We start from the raw sequence: 23,375 nt of genomic DNA, 5'->3' as shown, positions 1-23,375 counted from the left end.
TGTTTCAGAGGGAGTTAGACATGTTATGTCCACGAGAATCCAAAGCTCCCAAGCCCTCAGCAGGCGCTCAGATGCTGGGGTGCTAGGCCAGGGTGTTCCACAGACTCCTGAATCTCCTTTGAAACCCCTTTCTTGGAAATGGAGGAGTGTATGTTTGTTTTAAACTGCATTTAAGCTATCCTGGAAGGATGGCCCTTCTTACTCTCTCATTACCTTGGATAGCAGATAGGATAGGAGCAGAGGGTGCCAATCAATTATTAGTGGTTTCTTGGAGCTGGTGTGCTGTGCGAGACTCCACTTACCGTCTGCCTGAGATTAGGGTAAGCAGGCGAGTGATTCCTGGACAGGCATTCGTATAGCAACTTTTTGTTTAAACACTCCCAAAAATACAGCTGAATTGTGAAAGGGTGTAGGCTGCCCAAAACTCAGCTTCCTTTTCAAGAAGGGGTAGCTGGACTGAAACACCCAGTTTTACCTGCTGAAACCCAACCTTGTGTATTTAGAAACCTGTGCTTTGGATTGCATCCAGCCGAGAGAGTCTGTGAGAGTTCAGTTTTTTCCATTTGGAAGAAAAGCATGTCAATTTGTCTGTAGTACGAGAGTATTCTCTTCTGCCTTCAACTCCTGCAGCAGCCTGAGGGTTGTTTTTAGGGGCGAGCTCTCGGTGGGCTGTCAGCAGCCTGGCCCAGGCATCGCTGCATCAGGAATTGGCCCGTGGTGAAATCAGACTCTTCTAGGAAGAGTCCCTGAGTGAAGATCTGGAGGGTGAGCAGAGCCTGTGTAATGGTTGGTTGTTACGTTTCCAAACATCCTATCTTTTAATGCAGCAGAGTCCCAAGAGCAGAGACCATCAGGCAAAACAAACACAACTGTGCAAAACAAACTCAGTTGCCAAAGCAAGCACTGACCCGCTGTAAAGACACCCCCCTCGTTTACTGGAAAAGAAAAACATTCATGTAGGTGTTTACACAGACTGAGTACTGGAGGATTGGCTTTACTATTAAGTTTCTTGGCTTCTGGTGTTTTGTGTGGCAACCTTTATTTAAACATAGGGGACAGAAGAGACCTGTTTATTTTGTTTATTTGTTTGTTTGGGGTTTTCTTTCTTTTTCTATGACTTTTAAAGGGCTGAAGAGTTTATTGTGTGTGAAATGCAGGAAGAGTCTAAATGAACACCAGATGAGAGGAAATAGACTGAGGAAAATTAGGGCTATTTGCTACCAAAGGAAGTAATCATTGTACATATATTAAATTCCAATCTCTAACTGAGAGTGTGTTTTGTTATGCAAGAAATCTGGCTGTAAAGTAAAGGGGGAAATATGTGGAGTCTTCCCAGTTTTGGGGTTTAAAAGTGGTAAGCTGGGGGTTGATGTACTGGTGGTAAATACAGCAGGAGGCAACTTTCCCTGAAGGAAGAGGTGGAGAGTGTTCTGCACCCCAGAGTTTCTCACCATAGCAGAAGGTCATTCTGTGGCTCTGTGCAGAAGGGTAAGACAGTTTTTCATGCATCCATTAGTTGTAGGCAGCATTTAGTATGACTTTATAATGAGAATATAAATTCCTTAGAAACTTTCATCTGCCACATTCCCAGCTCATCCATCATTAGACACCTGACTCACCTTTACTTAATATTTACCCGTAAGTCATTGCTGGAACTGCTCCTTTGGTCTACACTGGCCATTTTCAATGGAGATAACCGTTACCTAATAATCCCCTTAATTGTCTCTCTAAGGTGAGGGTTTATGTGATCGTGGTAGGGGTGCTGGCAGCTCCAGATCTTCTTTCCTTGGTCCCTGCAGACTAATGGCAGGGTAGGTGCAGGTTTTCATTTCGCTGGTGGGAGGCAAAATCACTACTAGTTTTAGCGATAAACCAAACCGTGAGAGCCAGTATGAATTGAATAAGAACCCTCACAAATTATTTGAGGAGTGCATAATACGTAAGCTTGCCTTACAAAGATGCCTTAAATCAGCCACAAATTTGACATTACTCTTTCTTTTAAACAAAACAGAATGTTTCTCATTCCTGCAAGCTGGCAGACACCCTGTTCAGTTCAGTTAATTTAGCAAGGACATAGATTTTTTTTTTTTACTATTTTTTTCGTTAGCAATAGAAAAATTGTAGCCTGGGGGCATGTTGCTTTGACAGATTGGGGTTATATGGTTGAAGTTGACCTATGCAGCTTTCTTCCCCTTCCCCCTTCTGGAAGGCGGGATGAAGCATATATGATTGGAAGTGGCTATCCTGATTTTGTTCATTATCTGATGGAAAGCCACCACAGTAGTCAAGAAGGACTTGTTATAGATTTCACTTTTCCTGTGAGGGACACTTGAAAGCTCAGTGAAGAACATGTAGAAATAAAAATTAAGAAATTTTGGTTGTGTGGAAGGGAAGTATTTAATCACAGCAAAGAACAGGGGGTTGCACAGTCAAAAAACAAGTTCTTGGCAGATCTTAGAGAACAACAGTAGCAAGTAAGACGGGTGTATCGGAGTACAGGAAAGCATAAAGGGAAATGAACTCAAGAGAGATAATAGCATAATATTTAGAATCTGTCACTTTGTCAGAATTATGTTGACTGGGTATTAGCAAAAGAGAAGGAACTGTTTTTTAGAGGAAGAAGGGTTTCATTTCCCCTTCATTAGCTGAGGACCTGCTGAAAGAAATTAAAACAGAATATTACTAAACGGGGGCTTCAGCCACGCCCTCATGTCTGCAAGAAAAGGGTTTTTTTAACCCAGATCTGCTCAGTGACTGCTTTTGCAGCATGGCCTCGCAGGAAAAAAAAAAAAAACAAGCAAAAACAAAACCAAAAAAACCCACCTCTGCTGGCAAAACTAAGGCTGCTTTGTGCTTTGTGAGAATGGGAAGGAGAGGTCCGGGGTGGGAATCCTGTAGGGCAACAGTGCCCCTGACGCCTGTGTCATGACAATATGCCTCAAGTTAACTATTGTCCTCTGACCTCAATCTATGCTGAAACAGGGGCTTTGCATAATCATTGAAGGAGACCATTCCTGCTCCAAAAGATGTTATGTTTTGAATTGCCAAAATAGACAAAGGAGACATTGTCCGCCCTTCACACATGGGAAACGGAGGCAGAGAGGGAGATTTGTCTGGGGCACATAGGCTAATTTTGACAGAAGGGGTACTCTACACTCAAGTTTCCTGAATTCATTTGTGTACTACAACCACAAGATTGCCCTTCCTTTCTAGTACGGGATTTTTTTCTCCCTGAAACTTCAGTTCTAATACAGGGTTCTTTATCAAAAACATGATTTCATTTTGCTCTGTTTTATAAATATGCTTGTGATTCTTTCCTCAGACAAAACTATGCAGCTTGCTTGCAGATCCAAGTTGCAGTGCTGAAGTTGCAAATTCCTCGGGGACCTTCAGTTGGATTTTCACTTTGGGACTGCCAGGGACAATAATGCAAGAAAAGGCAGAGGTGCAACTTTAGCTTCTGCTTTTCTTTGACCTCCTGGGGATCCCATCCCCATAGATATGTAGAAGGGGAGCCTGCAGGGGTAGTAATGCTGTTCTGCCCAGCTTCACATGGGAAGAAAAAGCAAAGAAATATCTTACTAACTAGAAGGTTCATTTTTCTTGATGAAGCTCGTTAACTCCAGGAAGGCCAGTGAGACTTGGCATTGCATGACCAAACTGGGGCTGTTTGGGTTTTTTATGAGGCAGTAGTGAGTGGAACCATCTGGGCTAGGAGAAGACCACACTTCTGAAATGAGCCTTTCAGAATACTTAAGTTAAGTAGCTGTCTGGGGCACCATGCTGAAAGGAAGGGCACTCACAGCTGCGTGTATTTTATCTCTGATGACAAAAGAGAACTTACTAGTCATGTGGTTCCTCATAAATTTCAAGCCACTGCTGACAAGTGGCACTGCCTGTGTTCTCAACCACGCCGGCAAAAAGTTCCCCCAACTTTCTGGCTCACAGTGTTAATAATGGTACTGCTAATGGATGATGCTCTAGAGAGATACCTAACTTTTCTCTGAACTCTAAGGCAATCCCCAAATTATAGTTTGAGAATGGAAACTTAAGTATCTTAAGTACCTTGAGTGAATATTGCTGCGGTCATTTATTTAATATCAGGGTGACTCACCTCTCTGATTCCTTAGGCCCCAGTCTTCCTAAAGGTGTGCTGCTCACTTCCCTAAGAGCTGAAGGAATCTGCACTTCTGAAACTAATATCCTTCTAGAAAGCTAAATACATGTTTGGGACCCTAGTTTTCAGTATGTCAGTGGTGCATCTTAACTTAGGTGGTTTAAACTGTTCTTTTGCATTGCAGTCTCTGGTTTGGGGTTGGTTTTTTATTTATGCCCCATTGAGGCAGCTTCCTAAAGTACCTCCAGGGGCCTGGTTCCACTGCCTGTATTCCAGTTTCCAAAGATACATCTTATTTCTGTCTTAGGAGGCAAGCTCCCCTCCTGCAAGCACTCTTCTGTGTGACAGATGTGGAAAGGGGCATGTCAAATTCAGTATAATTTCAAAAAATGTAACCTATTTTCCTATGCTTTCTGTTCACTGAGATGAATCTTAGATCACTCGTGGTAAAATATTTACCACTGTATCATCTCAACTAATATAATAGCTCTTATAGTGCAGGTGTGAATAAAGAAATACTTGTTCCATAACCTTTTTACAATCCTTGTCCTGTTCAAGCTGTCTCTGTTTCAATGGACCCTAGAAGCTTTGCATGGTATTTATGAATTTGATTTACTAATAGACTCCTAAAGTTTAAACAGAGAGAGAAGATAAACTGGACTCAGACTTACAGGAATCCAATTCATGCCAGCTCTGCCACAGACACCCATTTGACTTTACGCACAACATCTAATATTTGTGTTTTCCCTTACCTACAAAATGCAGATACTAATTCTTTTTTTTTTCCCTATCCATACTTGTATAGACTGCAGCTTTGGACAGGAATCAGCTCCTCCTGTCTTTGGATACCTCACAAATGAGTCCCTGATCTTAGGTGAAACTTGTAGTTGCTTCTGTAAGCCACATGATAAAAATTGCCTTCAACCTGCTTCAGGAAAAAATGAAACCTTTGGATTAAATTGGTGTAAATAAAAAGTCCGCTACAGTTCACAAGTCAAAAAATGCTGGTAGTGTTTAGCATCAATGTCTGTCACTTGAACATCTGGCATTCATCATTGCTTTCCTTTTCCTTCCACTGTCATATTTTATCCCCATCTGTTAGAGGTTTCTTAGCACTGTCTATATAAATCATAGCTGCATCTCAGTCTGGGTAGTTGAATCATTACAGGCTGCAATGTAAATGAAGGAAAATGAGGTAAATTTAAGGGAAGTTTTTCTCTTATGCACTCTGCTCCCCTTCCTTCTCCCTGTACACAGATGTTACTAGACAGTACTACTAGACAGCGTGATGCCCTTGCTATGAAGAGAAATGGAAAAGTTTCCGAAAATAGCAAATGTTTTTACCAGCCCTAGTTCTGAAGGCAAAAAGCAGGAGAGGAGTTGGAGCCAGAGGGGACACTCATTGCCATTGTTGGAAAGACCAAAATTTACTGCTTTGGAACAACCCTTCAGCAAGTTAGTAATAAATTGGGAAGGCAAACATTCCTTAAAATCAGACTTCCCAGGCAATATGTTTGATGTATTTTCTTAACTTTAAATTACTCTTATTGCAATAATTTAGGTTAATGCTAGGAAGAGTAATACTGAAGGTGCTAGGAAAATATTGGTGTGTTAATATTAGCCAAAGCAAGATTTTTTTCCCTTTTTTTTTTTTTTCCTAAAAAACTGTGCAGTGCCCTCACAATGGCCATCCCATTCTGCTCTCCCAAGCCGTGCCAGCAGGGCAGTGAGCCACAGCAGCATTCTACAGACACATTTCTGATGGGGAAGTGAATCCACCACCACCCCTATATGAAACATTTCCAGTAGCATGTGTGCGTTACCCTGCCAAAGCCAGGTGCTCCCGTTTGTGCACGGTGTCACACAGCCCCATCCACAGGGAGCACATGTGTATTTAATTCCCTGCCAGCTTTAACAACTAGAGAAGGTATTTCCTTGTTCTAGAAACACTCAGAGACACCACAGTCCCGAGCTACTGTAAGTTAGGGGGGAAAGGCCAGTTTTCCTGTCAGGAGAGGGCTGTTGCCGACTGCCATCACTGTCAGTCCCAAAACTTTATCCAGGCTCAAGGTGGGGTGAAGCTGGAGAGTCTCTTTGGACGAGATAGTTGTCATGTTTTCGGTTCAAGGGATAGCTTGTATTGTTGGGGACTTCATTATACTTGGAAGAGCAGGAATGCTCCATGTGACTATGTGTGTTCCTCCCAATTGTCTTGGTTTTTCCTCCTTTTTATTCTTACGTATCAAAAGTGTGCCTTAAATTTGTTTGAACTGATAGCAGATTAGCTGAAATAAGAATAACCTATTGCTACTATTGCTGGTTGTCAACTCATGCCTTCTCTTCTACAAAGCATATTGTATTCTTGATTTCCTGTTATTTTTCACTTATGTTCCTGTGGTGTTATCCTGCTACTCACTGCAGTCTCCCAGATTTCAGCTCAGCAGCCAGATCAATCAAGCAGTAGGTGTCCTGGTCAGCATCTGCATGAAGTGAAAATGATAGGCTCAGCTCATAAACAGATCAGTTGCTGGGCTGTCCTGCAGAGCAAGTCCTGGCTGATTCAGAGGGTGCACAGTCGTGTGAAAGGCCAGGCAGTCCCTGAAGTCACAGTTGCCCTCTGAAGATGGTAGATCGGTTGAATCCTGGTGATTTGTTCTGACATTGCAGTCTGTTGCTGGAAATGAATGTCTGGGTGAAATCGCTGGTGCTTGACAAGACTAAAAGGGTGGGCAATGAGAAAGAGAAACATGAGTCTAACGTTGCACAAACTACTTTGCATGAGATATTGCAAGAAGAAAATAATCCAAGAGTACAGTGGAATGGATGCTGTGATGTTGATTTATCTTTTGATATCTGCACTAAATGTCAGCTTGCCAAGCATCTTTCTTGTTATTATCAGAGTATTTATTTTATTTTCTCTTCTTCTTGTAGAAAATTTTACTACATCACACTGCTGAGAGACCCTGTATCTCGTTACCTCAGCGAATGGCGTCACGTTCAACGAGGAGCTACTTGGAAGACCTCCTTGCATATGTGTGATGGCAGGACACCAACTCCTGAAGAGCTGCCGTCGTGCTATGAAGGCACGGACTGGTCAGGCTGCACACTGCAGGAGTTCATGGATTGCCCATATAATTTGGCCAACAACCGCCAAGTGAGGATGTTGGCTGACCTGAGCTTAGTGGGCTGCTACAACATGTCTTTCATCCCAGAGAACAAGCGAGCACAGATCCTGCTGGAGAGCGCAAAAAAGAACCTCAAAGACATGGCCTTCTTTGGCCTGACGGAGTTCCAGAGAAAGACTCAGTACCTGTTTGAGAGAACTTTTAATCTGAAATTCATCCGGCCCTTTATGCAGTACAACAGTACCAGGGCCGGAGGGGTGGAGGTGGATAACGACACCATCCGGAGGATTGAGGAGCTCAATGACTTGGACATGCAGCTCTATGACTATGCAAAGGACCTCTTCCAACAACGCTACCAGTACAAACGGCAGCTAGAGAGGATGGAGCAGAGGATAAAGAATCGGGAAGAGAGGCTTCTTCACCGGTCCAATGAAGCACTTCCCAAGGAAGAGACCGAGGAGCAAGGACGCTTGCCCACTGAGGACTACATGAGCCATATTATAGAGAAGTGGTAGCCTAGGCAGACTTTTATATTAATGATATTCTAGGGTTTCCATTTAAAAGATCATGGAAGTAAAATTGCAAAAACAACAAAAAATATTTTATTTAAAAGCAAGTCTGTAAAACAGAAGATAGATTGCTTCCTTAAGCATAGGGTCTTTTTACTGTTTCTTACAAGACCGATGAGATTCTTAAAAAAAATAAATAAATACATAAAAATAAAAAAAGGGTCAACATTATAATGCAGAGGTAAAAAAATGCACAAATGCAGTTACCCACTCTTAAGGCCAAGTACAGAAGAATGTTTCTTATCCTCACAATTCAAACACAAATGGCAGAAGTAGGATTTTAAAAATCTGTTTCTCCCCTGAGCATAATGATATAAAGATACATAATTAAAAAACAAGGACATTGAGGCTTTCTTTTGTGGGTGTTTTTGGAGGTGGGATGGGACTTGCAATTCTTGTAAGTAAATGATAATGTGACTAAGTTGAGGATGTGCTATCCTGTCAGGCTGTGATCTGAGCACAAGGGTGACCACTTCATTTCAGCTGGCAGCCACTGCCAGAAAGTAGAGCACCATAAAAATAAAAGAAGAAAAACATCAGAGGATGAGAAACATTAAAGCAAATTGATTATGGCCTAGGATATGTACTTAGCACAGTGGTTTTGATACATTGCACTGGTATCACATATACATATGCAGCTTCATCACAAAAATAATAGGGAATTCATATACAGACCTCCCAGATTTGTTTCAGAGGCAGGTCCCAAAACAAGTCAGCTGAATTCCACATAGGCTCAAACGTGCATTCACATGCCATCCTGTCACCCTACACAACTGCCGCTTATGCCTTCATCAGTATTATGTGTTAACAGCACATGAAATCCCTATCCTACATGCTGAAATAAAGGAAGATGTTAAATAGCAATACTCCCTCATAAATCTGCACAGCAAGTTCCAGGAAGACCCTGCAAATAATCAGTCATTAATGGGAACACGATGAGGGGGCGATTTTGTTTTGTTTGTTGCTATGTGAAATACTGAACTAGAACAAGCATACAGACATACCCGTATCTGTATTTTTTCAGTTATTTTTACTTGCTTTTATCAAGAAATAATGGGCATCAGCCTGCTTCCAGTGAAGTCACTAGAACTGATTTAAGTGGGAACAGGATGGGGCTCTCATCCAGAGCTGTGAAATTTCTGACTGTGGGTCTGAATTAATTATGAGACAGTGCACATTGTCTTTTGGCGGAGTGCCTGTTCTGCAGCTCTTACTTTAAATGAACAAGCTGTGTTCATAAAACTGGAAAGGGGAATCATGGATAATGTTTTTTTAGTCTCAGACAACTTTCAAAGCAGAACTCTTTCAATGATGTTTTTTAGGGACTCATGTAAGTTTAATCCTTCAGTGTGGTGACAGTCTAACCAGGTTCTGCTTCCTGACTTTTGAGTCATAGAACAACAATGACTTCTCTAATTCCTCTTCCCACTCACCAAATTAAAGTATGGCTTATTTTCTTGCTGTTGCAAGCACTTCTTTGTTTTGCTGGAAGCATAAAAATGAAGCAGTTTCTGCCTGTTACATGTCTCACCCCGTTATTACCCAGCCTGTAAGACCTGAAACAGCTATTGTTTAGAGTAAACTATGAACCAAATGGAATATGATTTGATTTTCAAAGGCCATGTTAACTGGCATTGAAATCACCAGAGGAGAGGCAGAGAGCTGATGCATTCAGCTTTAGCATGTCATTTTTACAGTGTCCCTTTCCCATCACACAAATCCGCTGAAGTGCTGCTTGTTTTGTATTTTAATTCACTCTCTCTGCCTCTGTACAGTTTCCAACAGTTTCCAATTCAGACTGAGGCTAAGTTTTGCATAGGAGGTGGCTGCCTTAAGCAGAGGAGCTGCCTTGTTTCTTCTGTGTACACCCGGGGGGATACACCTTGCTTTTGGAGATGTTTTTCTCCAGAAGAGTGAAGATGACTGAAAACTTAAGAACAGAAAATACAAACAATGCTTTGTGCTCAAATACAACCCTGTTACAGCCCCGATCCAAAGTCCACCGAAGTCGAAGGATGTCTCTTTCCTATTGATTTCAGATGAATTTTGATCGGGTCAGCATCTTGGTGCTGCAAGGTGCCCATGCACGCGCTCATCCATCTACAAGCACAGTGGGCCGTTGTGACCCATGCGGTTGGCTGGTACCGATAGTTACTAGTGGTGTTACTGTCTTTAAATGGTCACAAAATGTCACAAAATGGCCACTGTTCCCAGAGATGTGTATCTTCGCCATAAGCATTTCCTCCCAGCTGAAAAGTGGGAAGCAAAATTAAGCAATTTCAGTTGTTGGCTTGGGGGCAGAAGGTATTACAAATCCATTTACTCATCTCTGAATTCCAAGACTGGGAGGAGCTATGTCTGCTAGTTCCCAGCGCTTTTATGTGTTGCTGTAACTAAAGAAAACATTTATATTTAAAAAATGCAATTTTACAGGCTGTTTACCCACAAAACCAATACACAGGATATAAAAAGCAACTGTTTTATATGCACAGTTTCCAGCTTTACCCAAAGGCTTTTCACTGTGCATCCTGCGTTATGGATCCATAATGCACAAATGGTTTCTGCAGCTAATCCATATTCGAGGTGCACATGGGCACAGCTCCGTCAGGGCCGTGCGGTGAGCGCCCAGGCAGGTCTGCGTATGCCAGCACTGAATTCTGAGAGCCATTCTGTACCGAAGGCCAAATTCTGCTCTCATCTACCAAAGGGTGACAGTAAACAGGACTGTGTACGATTAGGACCAGTATCATTTGGCCTGGTTTGCCTGAGCTGTTTCTGTGTTATGGGCTCTGAGTAACCAGCTGGATGTTAATGGATCTAACTGCAGGGTTCTCTAAATCAGAAGCAGCCTCTGACCCATAGAAGCATGTCAGTAGAAGACCTCGTTCCAATATTTGCTTTGTAATATATTACAGTAACAAGCAAAAGAAATGAAGCTATCTTGAAAACTGTCTTGTTAACCGTTTCACTTCAACCCACAAAAGGAGGGCTGACCTCAGCTTAGCAGCGAGGCAGAAATTTCTTAATTCAAATCCTGCGCCTGGCAAATCCCTCAGTTCTTCCACCTGTACTTTGGGAATAACAAATTCACACACTCTAAAGAGGTACTCCAAGGTATGGAAAGTATAGGGCACTTTGAAACAGATTCTAAGTACCAGAAATTAAGAGAATGACCCCAAAGCCACCCTCACCCTGGCTGCTGTGCTGGTCTGTAACAGCTGTAGGCCATGTGTTCATTTTTTGTAAGTGCCGTGTGCCAGAGCATGGGTTGCAGGACGTACCTGGCACTACCTTCTTCCTTTGGTGGGTTTAAGGGAACTTCTTTAACATAATGTGAATGTAGGTTTTTTGTGATTTCTATGTACTACAGTTTGAAGTGGTACAATTTCTTTTATTTTTAGGACTGATTATTTGATGCTACAATAACGTGAAAAATATGTGTGTTTTTAAAGTTAATGGAGAACAACAGCTTTAAGGCACTCCAGCAGAAGTAGTGGCCAGATAGTACATCCTTGTTCAATATCTGCCCCTTTCTTCCAAAATGTTTTTCCTGTGACTTCCAAATGCACTGAGACCTTCTTCACTGCATGAAGTGTTTCTTCAGGGGGCCTGTCCATGCATCACGATCCAGGTCAGGGTAGGTGAGTGCTGGGTACAGTGAGGGCAGATGCAAGATTGCTGGAGTTGGTGAGGCAGTTCCCCTCGATTTTACCTAATCAGATGCTTGTCCATCCCACAGTGGTTCCAGGGATACGCTGTGAAAAGCCTTTACAAAAGCTCAGGCTGTGTAAGGTATTTCTAAGGGTTTATACAGTCAGCAGTACTAGTGTGACACAAGCATTTTGGACTGGCAGTACCTGATGCCTCTGCCATCTTACACTGTGCTGACCCTTGCACACCCATAAATGAGGGTGATGCTCTGAGCGGGGATTTCCCAGCACACTCCATTCCTGCTCTGGGAGGGTGGAAAGGCCAGGACACACTGCAGTGCTAAGAAGGAGATCTTTTTTGCTTTTAGTCACCAGAACAGTGTTAACTTCACTGCTTGGTGGGTGGTGTTGTTGAAGAAAACTTTTTTGATCATTTGTCCCATCCCAGCTAGCTCTGTTGAAGGAGTTTGCCTCCTCCAAAGTTTTCCAGGCAGTCAGATGCCACCTTATACCCCACCCAGGTCACAAAATGCAGGATTGACTGGTAAGGTTGCAGACCCAGGCTGTCATCGGGTCCAAAGTCATCAACAAAAAAAAAAAAAACTCAGCAAAGGATCAGTCTGGCTTTCCTGAATTTCTCCCTTTGTACCCAACGTTTTGGAATAAATGGGGAGCACCTCGGGTTGATATTTTTGCACCCCATAGTCCCTTACTTGCTTACAAAACTTGGATAGCAATGGAAGCAGCATTAAGAAGATCCCAGTGAGCTTCTGAATCCTCTCACCCAGGGCTGTCTGGTAGGAGCAGAAAGGTCAGTGCGGTTGCTGAGAGTATGAGCAAGACAGAAAGACCACCACAGTGGCAGTACAGACACATAGCAATTAGGAAGTTTTCACTCTGAGCCCATCAAATCACTTCACAGAGACCACTGAACAGCTACAGAAGGTAACAACTAACATTACAGTACAGGGCCTGACTGAGATTTATATCCTGGGGTTAAAAGCATCTCTAGCTTCTTACTGGCATTTAGAGTTACTCACACCCCCTCCTGTCCTGTAGAATTTTCCAAATGTCACAAAAATGGGTAGTGCTACAGGAAATTGCAACACAGGCTATGCTAAATGTTGTATTTCCAAGCCTATAGCTTGGAGAACAACTCGGTATCTGCTGGATTCAAATCACAAGGCTGGCTGCATTATCCCTTTATTCTTGTTTTCACTAATATTAGCACATGATGTTCCAGTGGCAGAAGTGAATGCAGGATTCGCTGCCTGATCAGCAGTAGAACCAAGCTTTTAAAGCACAGGTCAATTAGCAGCAGTTCAGGTAAACCAGGGAGCAGCGGGAGCTTGTGTCTGCACACAATCCCAACTATCTGTGGCTGTTTGTTTTGCCCCATCTGCAGGAGTTCTGCCAAGGTGAATGCAGTCCTGATAAGCACGTGGGTATTAAAGCCTGTATTGTCCCAGCTGCAGGTGGTTTTCTCTGTAATTTTTAGCCATGCAAGCTGAAAAAAAAAAAGATTTAAATGAGTCTGTCTCATCCCTCAAAGCCCCACAATTCCCCCTCCCCGTTTTCCCCCAGGTGTCAATTCTGCAGACTGGATTGAGAGAGTTGTACTATAATGAATAATTTTATATTCAAATAGTTTACTGAGCATGATTTGTTTTGTACATATTGGAATATGATTTAACTTATTTTTATTGCCCCTTTCATCTTTTTTTCATAAGGAGAAAACAAAAATCCCCACCCTCTCTCAGTGTGAGGTTCCTCTGTGTTTGTGTGTAGTCTGCTAGGCAAACACACAAGAGCCACAGGATTTCTCACCATCCCTACTGGTATCTGATTTTATTTTTCATTGTCATGTTTTTGTCTGAGGCTTTGCTTATATTGTCCATTCTTTCCTCTTTGCTGCACAATCTGCACAGGGAAGGGAAAGGGCAATGCAGGCAGGATTTCCTTTTTCTTCCCTCTCCCCTTTTTTGTGTGCTTTACCTACCAAGGAACTCAGTTCTTATCTTCTAGGAGTTGTGTGACTGAGGGTAAAAAAATACAACTGTCCCCCACCCACCTTCCATCCTCCGTATTGTAGATCAAACAGATTCAGCTTCTCTGAAAGTGATTGTGGCTGGAATCATTCCATTGGGCTGAATGTGTATGGTTTGCACTTTTTTTTTCCACTTCAGGAACTTAAAAACAAAAAATAAAAGACAACTGTTTAACTTGAGCCAAGTAACACTTAAAGCTTTATATATTTATTTATAGCATCTTACGAAAAGTGTTTTTTCTTCCACAAAAAGAATTGGATTTAAAAAAAACCCATCTAATTGTTTTTGTCTAGATCAAGAATGAATGTTAGCAGATGAAATAAACCCTAAAACTGAGCATCTGTCGTGTGTGTTGTCCTTGCATTGGCTTTTGGATGCTGTCTCAGTGTAATATGTCTTGCTGCCTTGGATTACAGAGAGTAGTGTTGATGGAGAATATTTGTTTTCTACTAAAAAAAAATACTCTTAACATTAACACAGAAGTATTCAAGCAGAAACTGCAGTCTGTTTATTCCCATTGTTGCATTTGAGACAACAGTACAAAAAGCCCTTAAACCTAAAGCCTATCATATTTTTAAAATTAATTACCTTTAACACTGTACAGTCCTCTTAGTTTTCTTTTTCACAGTCATTGCAAAGAACAGATTTGCAGGCAATAAATGATGGTTGTTATACTAAATATTGCAGAATAATTAACAAATTTTTTTTGTTTCATGTTCAGAAGTGCTTTCACCAAATGTGACCTGTGAAAATGTTCTCCAGTTACAGAACTGAAATAAGTCTATGCACCTGGTTTTGATACATTGAGAGTTAGTCAGTTAGGGAGTAAGAAAATGATGATACAAGTGCTTTACAGTATCTCAGTGAGAACAGCTAGATGTTTATGCAAGTGTAGCGAATAATACCACTGTTATTCTACCCAAGCATCATTACACCTCACACTTTCCACATATATGCTGGAGGCAGCATATGAACCGAGGCAGCGTATGAACCTTCCCAGCTAGGCTGCCTGGGTGTTTTTTCTCTTCCACCTGTGAAAGTAATCCCACCCAAGTTACTGGAGGCCCTGCCAAGTAAAACGTATGAACTAGCAGGAACACAATGCTGCATCAATCCGTATTGCTGAGACATTCCTCGTTTTACTTGCTGGGCGGCACAGGTGCTGGTGGAAGGTCCGGGTAAGTGTCGGGTGAGGATAACATCAGTGATCTCAAGGGGAAGCAAATGCACAAAACCTTTGCAGCCATTTACTCCAGGCCATGCCATGAACCTGTTGCAGGAGGCACCTTCACGTCCCACTCCTCTGGCTCGCAGCCTCTTGCTGTAACCACGAGGCAACGGTTCCTTGATCAAATCATCAGTTTTCACCTCTCATTGACATCGTCTCCCGGCTGTTACTGCTGCTGAAAAAGGAGCCACGCTCCAAAGGAACTAGGATTTTATTAATCTCCTAATTTTATTTACTTTAGAATAACAAGAGCTGCTCTCTGCTGGCAGCACCACCTGCTCGCACAAGCAGAAATTCCCCGCAGCGCCGGGAGCCCCACAGGCCCCTGCCGCCTCAGCCCTAAAATGGCGGCGGCGCAGCGGCCTCCTCTCCCTCCTCCACGGCCCTGCCCCATGCTGCCGGCCGTCTCTGCCCTGCCAGTAAGCACCGTCCCGTCCCGTCCCGTCCCTCTGGCAAGGGCCACCCGGGCCGTGGGGTGGGCAGGTGCGAAGGTGTGGGCAGGGAGGGCCGAGCAGGGCGCCCCTCGCCCCGTGTGCTCGGGGTGGGACTGGCGGGGGGGCCCGGCGCCCCCTCTGAGCTGGAGCGGGGGCTCCGCGGGCCCTGGGCTCTGCGTCTTGCTGGGGCTTGTGCCCAAGGCTCCTCTGCTGGGCATTCGGGGGGCTGCAGCCCTGCTGCCCCTCTCTGAGGGGCTCTGGGCAGCAGCTGAGCCCCCTCCTGCAGTTCGCTGGCGTGGGATGGCACCCACAGTAAGCAGACTCGGCACCACTAGCGCGGCTGCCCTAACTGGGGCAGGCTGTGCCGTGAGCCCGGGCCTGGCGCAGCAGGGCCCGGCGGCCCGGGCACCCTCCACAGCTTTACGAGGGTGCAGCAGCCGGGTACGGACACAGCTCCTTCCGCTACAGAGTCCTGTCTGGGGCAGTGCTCCTCTTAGAAAGCGCTGATTTTCTCCTCCTTTACCAAAAGTCAGAAGTCTGTGCAGGCAAAATGCTTCATTTGCATGTGCTCTTTCTGTGCCATCTTTAATACGGTTCTTCCTCTCAATCAATGCTAGAAGCCTCCCGAAAAAGGAGGGAGGATGGCCAGCAAGCACATGGACAGAAGGCTCCTTTTATTGGAAGAACTGGTGTAGGAAGGGGAAAAGAGCAGAAAGGATGCTGCAGGAGGGTTAGATGAAGCAAGGAAATTAGTTACTGAGGGGAGAGCCTCCAGACATGGTTTTTTTCTTGATTACACTGTTGATTGTTCAAGTTCCTTATGCTTGAGTCCAGGATGTTCCTGTTCTCATTATATTTAGTCATTTTACGCTATCCAGCACTGCCTCTCGGGGATGTGCTGCCTCGGGTTAAGTGGAAAGTGCCCTCCTTTACATCCTGCTGTTACCTTAACAATAAGCAGCCCCTAGCTGCTCTGCTGCCCCAGGTGACAGCCCACTCTTCCTGAACGGAAAAGCTGATCCTGACAGTACCATATCAGAGGAGGTGGTGCTGAGCTCTTGTCAGAAGGTTGTGGTTTGTTTCTCCGGTTCACACAGTCACACGGAGTTACTTTAATATCTTTCTTGCCACTGTCTACAGGAGGAGAAAAAGCTGAGCAAGTCTGCTTTAACACTGTAATACCGAAGATTTTCCGCACTGATTGATCTCTGGGCAGTACAGGTTCCTTTTTTCCTTGTTGAGGACACATGTGTGGGGCCACATAATGCTGAACAGCCTCTTTGTCAAAGAGCAGCAAGAGGGATGGAGATTCTTACATAATTGAACGTTTATCTAGCAATGACTGCATGTTTCTATGGATTTTTGTAAAAGTGGGCAGACTTTAGGAAAATCCCATGCATTGCAGTTCATAACAGTTTACGATGCAGTACTTCAGTGGCTCTTACAGTAGGGATGCAAATAAATTTATATACAGATAAAATTCTGGGCTTTCTGCAGCCGGAAATGTTCATGACTGTTTCAGGTACATCAGCTCAGACCCTCTTTGCTGCAGAGGGAAAGTAAGATCAGCATATGTATACTCAAACAAACAAACAACAAAAAAATACAGGCTTAACAGTAAAGCAGTTTGAGCTTTACTATAATTATTTCATAAATTTCAAATTAAAAGGAGCAGTCAATGACATATTCATTAATTGAACAGTATTTAATAGACCATTGCTATGTATCTGTTAAAGCAGTCAGAGGTTGAAGTGAGAAGGGCTTCACTAGCAAGGCCCTGAATGCTTTAATTGATCTGAGAAGTGGTTTGGAAAAGAAACTATACATGGTCATAGTTTGCAACCACTATCTATAAGCCTAAAATGAATAAAATTATCAGTCTCTATTAATCAGACCATACTGTAGCATATTCAGGTACTTTGGTATGTGATACTGTTTCTCAGGTCTTAGAAATTCTTTGCCTGACATGATTATATGCATTTCTCTCTTTGTTGATGATCTTCTCAAAAGCTTTTTTTACTCCCTGCCTTACTCTTGCCCGCTCCCTAGTCCTGCTACACAGCAGGTTTGTCCCCAGTGACAGAGGACATGCAATATCTCAAGCAGCAATCTTGTGCCCTTCGCACAGGGAGCTGCAGAAATGAGATACCAAAACTTTTTAATCAATATCCAGTCAACAACACAAGGGAAAAGTTGAATACCTGTCCTCCAGGAGCTGGGAATGGATGAGTGATAGCGCTTTGCAGTTGTTTAACAAACTAGATGCTATTTATATATTTATATTACTCTGCCACTAATAATATCATTCTAGCAGGCTATGGTTATGGAATCCAGATGTTCGTGCAATAAATGGGTAATAGTGATAAATAATAATAAACATCTAATTCATGCGGCTTTAATATATTCTAGTTCTTACTGGATTCCATTTAAAGCCTCCTTCTTTTTATTGACTTAAACCAAATGTTATACTCAGTTGTGCTGTAAATAGTAAAGAAATTCCATGTGACCTAATCTAGTTAATTCAGGCTGGATATCTGATACCGAAACGAATATGCGGTAATCAGTCATCAATTTTCTGGCATAGGCAGTGACAACATGTATAAATCATACGGCCTTTGTGAGAGAGTAAATAACTTCCCTGTAGAGCCCTTTCTTTGGGAGCATATTATTATTGCCAGACATTGTTTTCTGAACAACAGCTTGCAGCCAAATTAGTGAGTGCTCAGATGTTTTGCATACTACAACAGCCTCCATCAGTACATGTTTCTACTGATCATGTGTTCTTTTCTTTTCTTAAATATTTTGATGCTAAATGGGAATTTTTAAACTGATACCTATCAGCCACAACTTCTTGTAGGCTATTAAATTTTACCAGGCTAATGCATGATCAAAACTTTTGTGTTATTGGACATACTAAAGCCCTGATGGCTTTACTGGGTTTTGGGGTGAATGATGGAGGCTTTGCTCCCAGACTGGAGAACTGGGTCTTGGAGAACAGCGCCACAGAGAGAGATGCACTGAGACCTTCTGGACTGAGAAATCTGCTTTAAGTCTGCCGAAGTGTCTTAGGTTTTGATCAAGATCAAGTGGGGAGAAATTGCCAAGAATTCAAGAGTATGTGGTCATCTGTTTTGAGGGCAATCTAGCCTTCTGAAGCAGCTAAAATGACTGACATTCAGTTATTTTGGAGCTGGAGTGCAGGCAACGGTCCTGTTTGAAGACTCCTGACAGGAACCTAGCTGTTGTTATCATGGGATCCTTTATCACAACTGTTTTGCTCGTTTTCATGCATTTATTTTTGAATACTTTTGTGAGGCAAATTATTTTTCTCTCCCACTTGGAAAACTTGTCAAAGGAAGCGTGTAAAATTGGGAGCCAGAGCACTCACTGGCTAAAGACCTGGGCATGGCCTCATCTCTAGGCCTCTCTCATGATCACCCTTGGAGAAAAATCTATAACCTTTTTGGAAACAGCATTCAATCTGAGCGAATCGTCGGGCTTTTTGTTTATTCTTTGCAATGTCTTAATAACTCAGAGGTCATTTTAGCTGTCCTTCTGCCCGTCTACCCCTGTCCCGGTGAGCGCCGTGTGCCATGTGTGCCACAGCTAGTGAGGCAGTGAAAGGCACTAGCCTGGCTGCCTTCTCCAATGCAGGAACAAACCTAAGATGAGTTGTGCCAAGGTAACACGCTAAAACAGAGGCATGCCTCCGAGGGCAGAAGTGTAGGAGGGTCCAAAACACAGATTATCTGAGCAGTTGTGTGGATTGTTTGTGGTACGGTGATGTCCTCCAGAGATGGCTGTTAGCCTGGCAGCTAAGTTTTACAGATGTTGTTCATGTGATTCCCTAATAAGCCTGGAGAGGATTTTCCATTCCCTAGAAGTATTTTATTTTTCTGGAATGTTGGGCTTTATTTTGTACTCCCTCAGTTCTCCATTGTAAGACCAAATAATGCCTGTAAATTAATAGTTCATTCTAGCTGCACACAAGACCTATGCACGAAGGTTTTGATTGGTCTTCATTTCGCTGTTATTTTTAAGCAATGCTTAAAGTTAAGAAATGGTTCTAGTTCTTTGAGACCATAAGCTTTGACTTCTTGTATGTACATTTTAGGTCTTTCACAAAAAAAATCAAACCATACATCTGCAGGGACAGTGTGTTGGGAGGAACAATTACAGCAATAAATAAAGCTTTCTGCTTCCATGCCGACATAACAGGCTTCACTGTCTCCTCATCAAGTGATCTGCCATTTGTTAGCTGTTGCTTGTTAGGGTCTTTCTCCTCTAGGCGCATTCTTGGTTTTCTGTATATTTTAGTCATCTTGACAAGGGAAAAGAACTCTATTAAGTAGAAGCACTTATAATTCACAACGCCTGTAACATCTGTTGCAGGACTAGAATTACAAACCACATCAGCATATTTTACTTTTTTGTTTTCACTCTGTTTGGGAATCTCATTAACCATCTTACATTTTTGTTTGTGGGTTGTTGGTTGTGTTCCCCCCACCCTCATGTAATTTCTTTGTGAAAACAAATTGCTTTGTCTTTCTTCCTCATTCTTTGTAAAGGTAGCTTGCAGGTCTGGGTTAGCCAAAACCCACAGTAATTGGCAATGAGAAGACATGAGGCAGCAGATACCTCTTCTGGTCATCTTCTTGGATGGGGAGGGGGACAGGAAGATGGTGGGTGGGAAGTGATACGTTCCTTACAGCAGCCTTTGTCTCTACCATTCATTTCTTAGATAGTCCAGAGCTGCCTTTTGTGTGTTAGAAGTGGGTAGGTGTGTGTCTCCCTGTCCAAAGTCTGTTTTCAAGTTGTGTGTAGAGTTTTCTCCTCGTCTCCTCTTCTCATACTGATATTATATTTGTTTTCTATTAAAATATTTTTTATTTATTTTTATGCCTTATAGGAAGAAGTAGTAGTTTTGTCTGTGAGGTGTCTGATGCTTTCTGCACTTCTGTATATTCACTCATATACTAGCTTCAAGTAATTAAAACAGAAGTTTCTGCAACTGAAGTGAAACTCAAATGTTTGGAAAGCTGGAGGATGAAGACTGGAGCGGATGAGCATAAGGGGATAAAGACAGACAAGCTGGTGGTCACCAAACCATGTCATCCTTCTTAAGGGTAGGATGGAACCCAAAGATCTTCCACTCTTCTGTGCTGGCAGCAAAGGCACCATCACTGCAAGTCAGTGTGATGTGCTGCCACTTCCTCAGCCTGGGGTCAGACCTCGTACGGGAAGTTCCCTATGTCAGAGCCAGTGCAGAGGCTCTGTGGTGGAACATGACTGCAAGCACCTTCTTGCAAATGGGGCTGTTATGCCACAGCTTTAGCAACTGTAGTGAGATCATTGACCTTCCTTTCTCACATGCCCTTAAAGAGGAGTACATAGATTCTTCCATGCTCTGAACCATATCCAAAAAATGGCTACCCCCCTCACAGAGAGTGAGGCTGGGGTAAGCGTGAGCTCTTCCTTGCTCCTGCCAAGAAAGCATAAGTGTCCATTCCATTTCCTTCACCTTGCACAAGGAGGTAGCTTACAAAAAGGCAGCACACTATCCAGTCATTGTCATAAAAGACCATTTATTAGACATTAATCCTTTACTTTTCTTCTGCAGACTACATGAAAGTAACACAATGCAGGTTTCAGTGTGGAATAGTGGAGAAGAGCAGAAGCCAAGAGGTGTCCATTGTTGCTGTGCTCTAGACAATCCGCAGTGTTGTTTATAAACCAGGTAATTCAGAGAAGTGTCTATCTACAGTTAATTGGAAATACGCCAAAACAGGCTGATACACAAACTGCTGGCAGAGATGATGCTCTGTGATAAAATAAATGGAAAGGTCATCTTGATTAATTGCCCACCTCTTCTCACCCTTACTCTATTTTCATCTCCCTGCCATCTTGATAACTGCAGGCACGTCTAACATCAACCATGTCAGGCAGCTTCCATTTAAATATTGAGAATAAGCCGAATTACTCTTCCTATTTTATATTTAAGGTCCTACATGTTGTTAAATGGTGGTGTGTGGTAATAAAGAATTGCAGGGAAACATGCTTAAATTGCTGACATAGGAGGGGTGTTTTTCTCATCTCTTTAGGAACTCAGTTGTTTCCCCTCTCTGCAGAGCTTCTGGCTTAAAAACACCCCAAACAAACAAAGGACAACAAAAAGACCTGTCTTGTCTGGGGGTTTTTTTTGATATATAATAAATGCTGCAGGTTTTCATGTGTCTTATTACTTTGAAATGCTGCAGCATGTGTCTCCTAGTTGATCAAATATGCCCTCCCTGTGCCATAAAAGCACAGACACAATGAGACCCCGTCTCAGGATGCTGTAACTTAAATCATGAGAAAGGAGAATAGGCTTCGCCCCTGGCCTATGCCATAATCGGTAATCTTTGCATTAAAGGTAAAGTAAGATTAGGATTTCCTCAGTGTTGAGGCCCTGCAAACTTGTCCCATTAAGAATAAATACAAGCTGGCTCTTTTTAGATCTACATTTAGTCCCACCAAAAGTGAATGTTAGAAACTTCAAAAGATTTTCCTTAAGTATTTTTAAAAATGTCCTCTTGGGGCCTGTAAGAATACAACATTCCTCCTTAAAATTATTGTTGCCCTGTTTAAATACTCAATTACTCTATCATGCTTTCCTGATCTACAGAGCAGGGAATGAGCCATAATTTTTGAGGGGACAATGATTTGATGACACTAATGGTGAAGCCTGAACTCTCAAACTGCATCAGGGTGCATGAATCACAAGTTAATTAGTCATTTTTCCTAATATAATGAAGTTCTGTCTTTGATCCTAGAATTTCTGTCTCTTGTCAGATTTATTATTTTTTCCAGATGGACTGTTCTTTCTTCTCCCCACAAACTTTCTCATATTATGAGTCAAGGTTTTTATAAGTGTACAAAATAATAGTTTCTTTGAGTAAAAACTTTCCAAGCCTATACTCTATTTCACACAAGTGAAGAAACTACAGCTTGGAGCTTCATAGGTAATTACACACAGCAAATGAGGAGTTCTGATTTATGCCTTAGATAGAGGATATTAGAACCTGACTGAATATCAGTTACTGACTTAAAAGCAGAAGTTAATTTTGGATGTCACTAATTGCCACTCTCTGAGCGGTGCTGCCAAATGAGAGCTGCAGTGCAGGAGCTGTGGAGGGTTAGGACCATGCATTCTAGAGACCCGTCCTTCCAAGCAGGGAGCATGGGTCTTATCGCAAAGGGGAGGGAATTTGGGTATTTAGTGGAGAGCCCCAGTGCTTTCTCCCTCTTGGAGACACTGTCTCCCACCTGCACTTCTGCAGTGCTGCTTGCTGGAGATGATGTAGGTGTCTCTTCTCCAGCCACAGAGATGCCTCGATAATATATTTGGGGTCTTCCACTTGGGAAAGACCCTCCATGCTATGAATATGCTATGAGCACATGCACAGTGCAGGGGCAGGTCATGTTCTCTTGCTGTGCTGTTAGATCACAGGGAAATCTGGGGGAGGATGGCCAAGACTCTTCTCAGATGTTGGTGGGAGAGCTGGACTGAAGTATCAGAAACCATTTCCATTACTAGCAGATGCACTGGATGAAAGGCTTCTGTCCGTGGGGACATCCACTCTTTGTTCTGGTAGTGTTGGAGGGAAGTTTTAATTATTTTGATGAAGTCTTTTTTAAAATGTGAGATATCTCAGGGAGCTGGAAATGAACTTCTTGTAGCAGCTGCTCTCTACAGAGAAATCTTCCTTCCAAGTCTGCAGAGTCTCACCCCATCTCCATATCCAGAGTGCAGTTGAAAAGTACTGACCCACTATAACAACGACAGGAGTTTCTTGGTTTGCATCTCCAAATCTCTTAACAGTGCTAGAGCAAGCTAGGTTTGAGGAACAAACACATGTATGATGTAAAAAATTAATTATAGGTAGGGGGGGACTGTGCCTCTCACAATGCTGCTGGCACTGATTTGGCAGGAGTTTTTATCTTTTTTTTTCCTCTCCTACTTCAGTGTGTGGAAGCAGATGATAAAAAGGAAGTTGAAATAATTTACCTAAAGCAGAACAGATTTCTTTAAAAATTTTTTTGTCGTTGTTATTTTAGATCCTTAGGTTGCAGAGTATTTCTTACACCCTAAAGATGCAAAATGTCAAGGGGTGGTGAAGAATGTGAAGATTTAATTTTATTTTTTTTACATAATTTTAAAATCC

At 42.7% G+C, this 23,375-nt stretch overlaps 1 protein-coding gene across 1 annotated transcript in view; it reads left to right on the top strand.

Moving 5' to 3' along the window:
- The window catches only part of HS6ST1 (heparan sulfate 6-O-sulfotransferase 1), a 50,050-nt gene extending 36,204 nt beyond the window's left edge, over positions 1-13,846 (top strand). The window contains exon 2 of the mRNA XM_026855473.1: positions 7,049-13,846. Within this exon, the coding sequence (XP_026711274.1) occupies positions 7,049-7,757 (709 nt within the window). The 3' untranslated portion in view covers positions 7,758-13,846. The remainder of the gene's footprint in view (positions 1-7,048) is intronic.
- Positions 13,847-23,375: the final 9,529 nt, after the last annotated feature.

The sequence above is a fragment of the Athene cunicularia genome (genome assembly GCF_003259725.1).
Source record: "Athene cunicularia isolate RWA chromosome 9 unlocalized genomic scaffold, athCun1 chr9_part2, whole genome shotgun sequence".
NCBI lineage: Eukaryota > Metazoa > Chordata > Aves > Strigiformes > Strigidae > Athene > Athene cunicularia.
The sequence above is the reverse complement of the archived record's forward strand: the minus strand, read 5'-3'. Positions and strand labels throughout refer to the sequence as shown.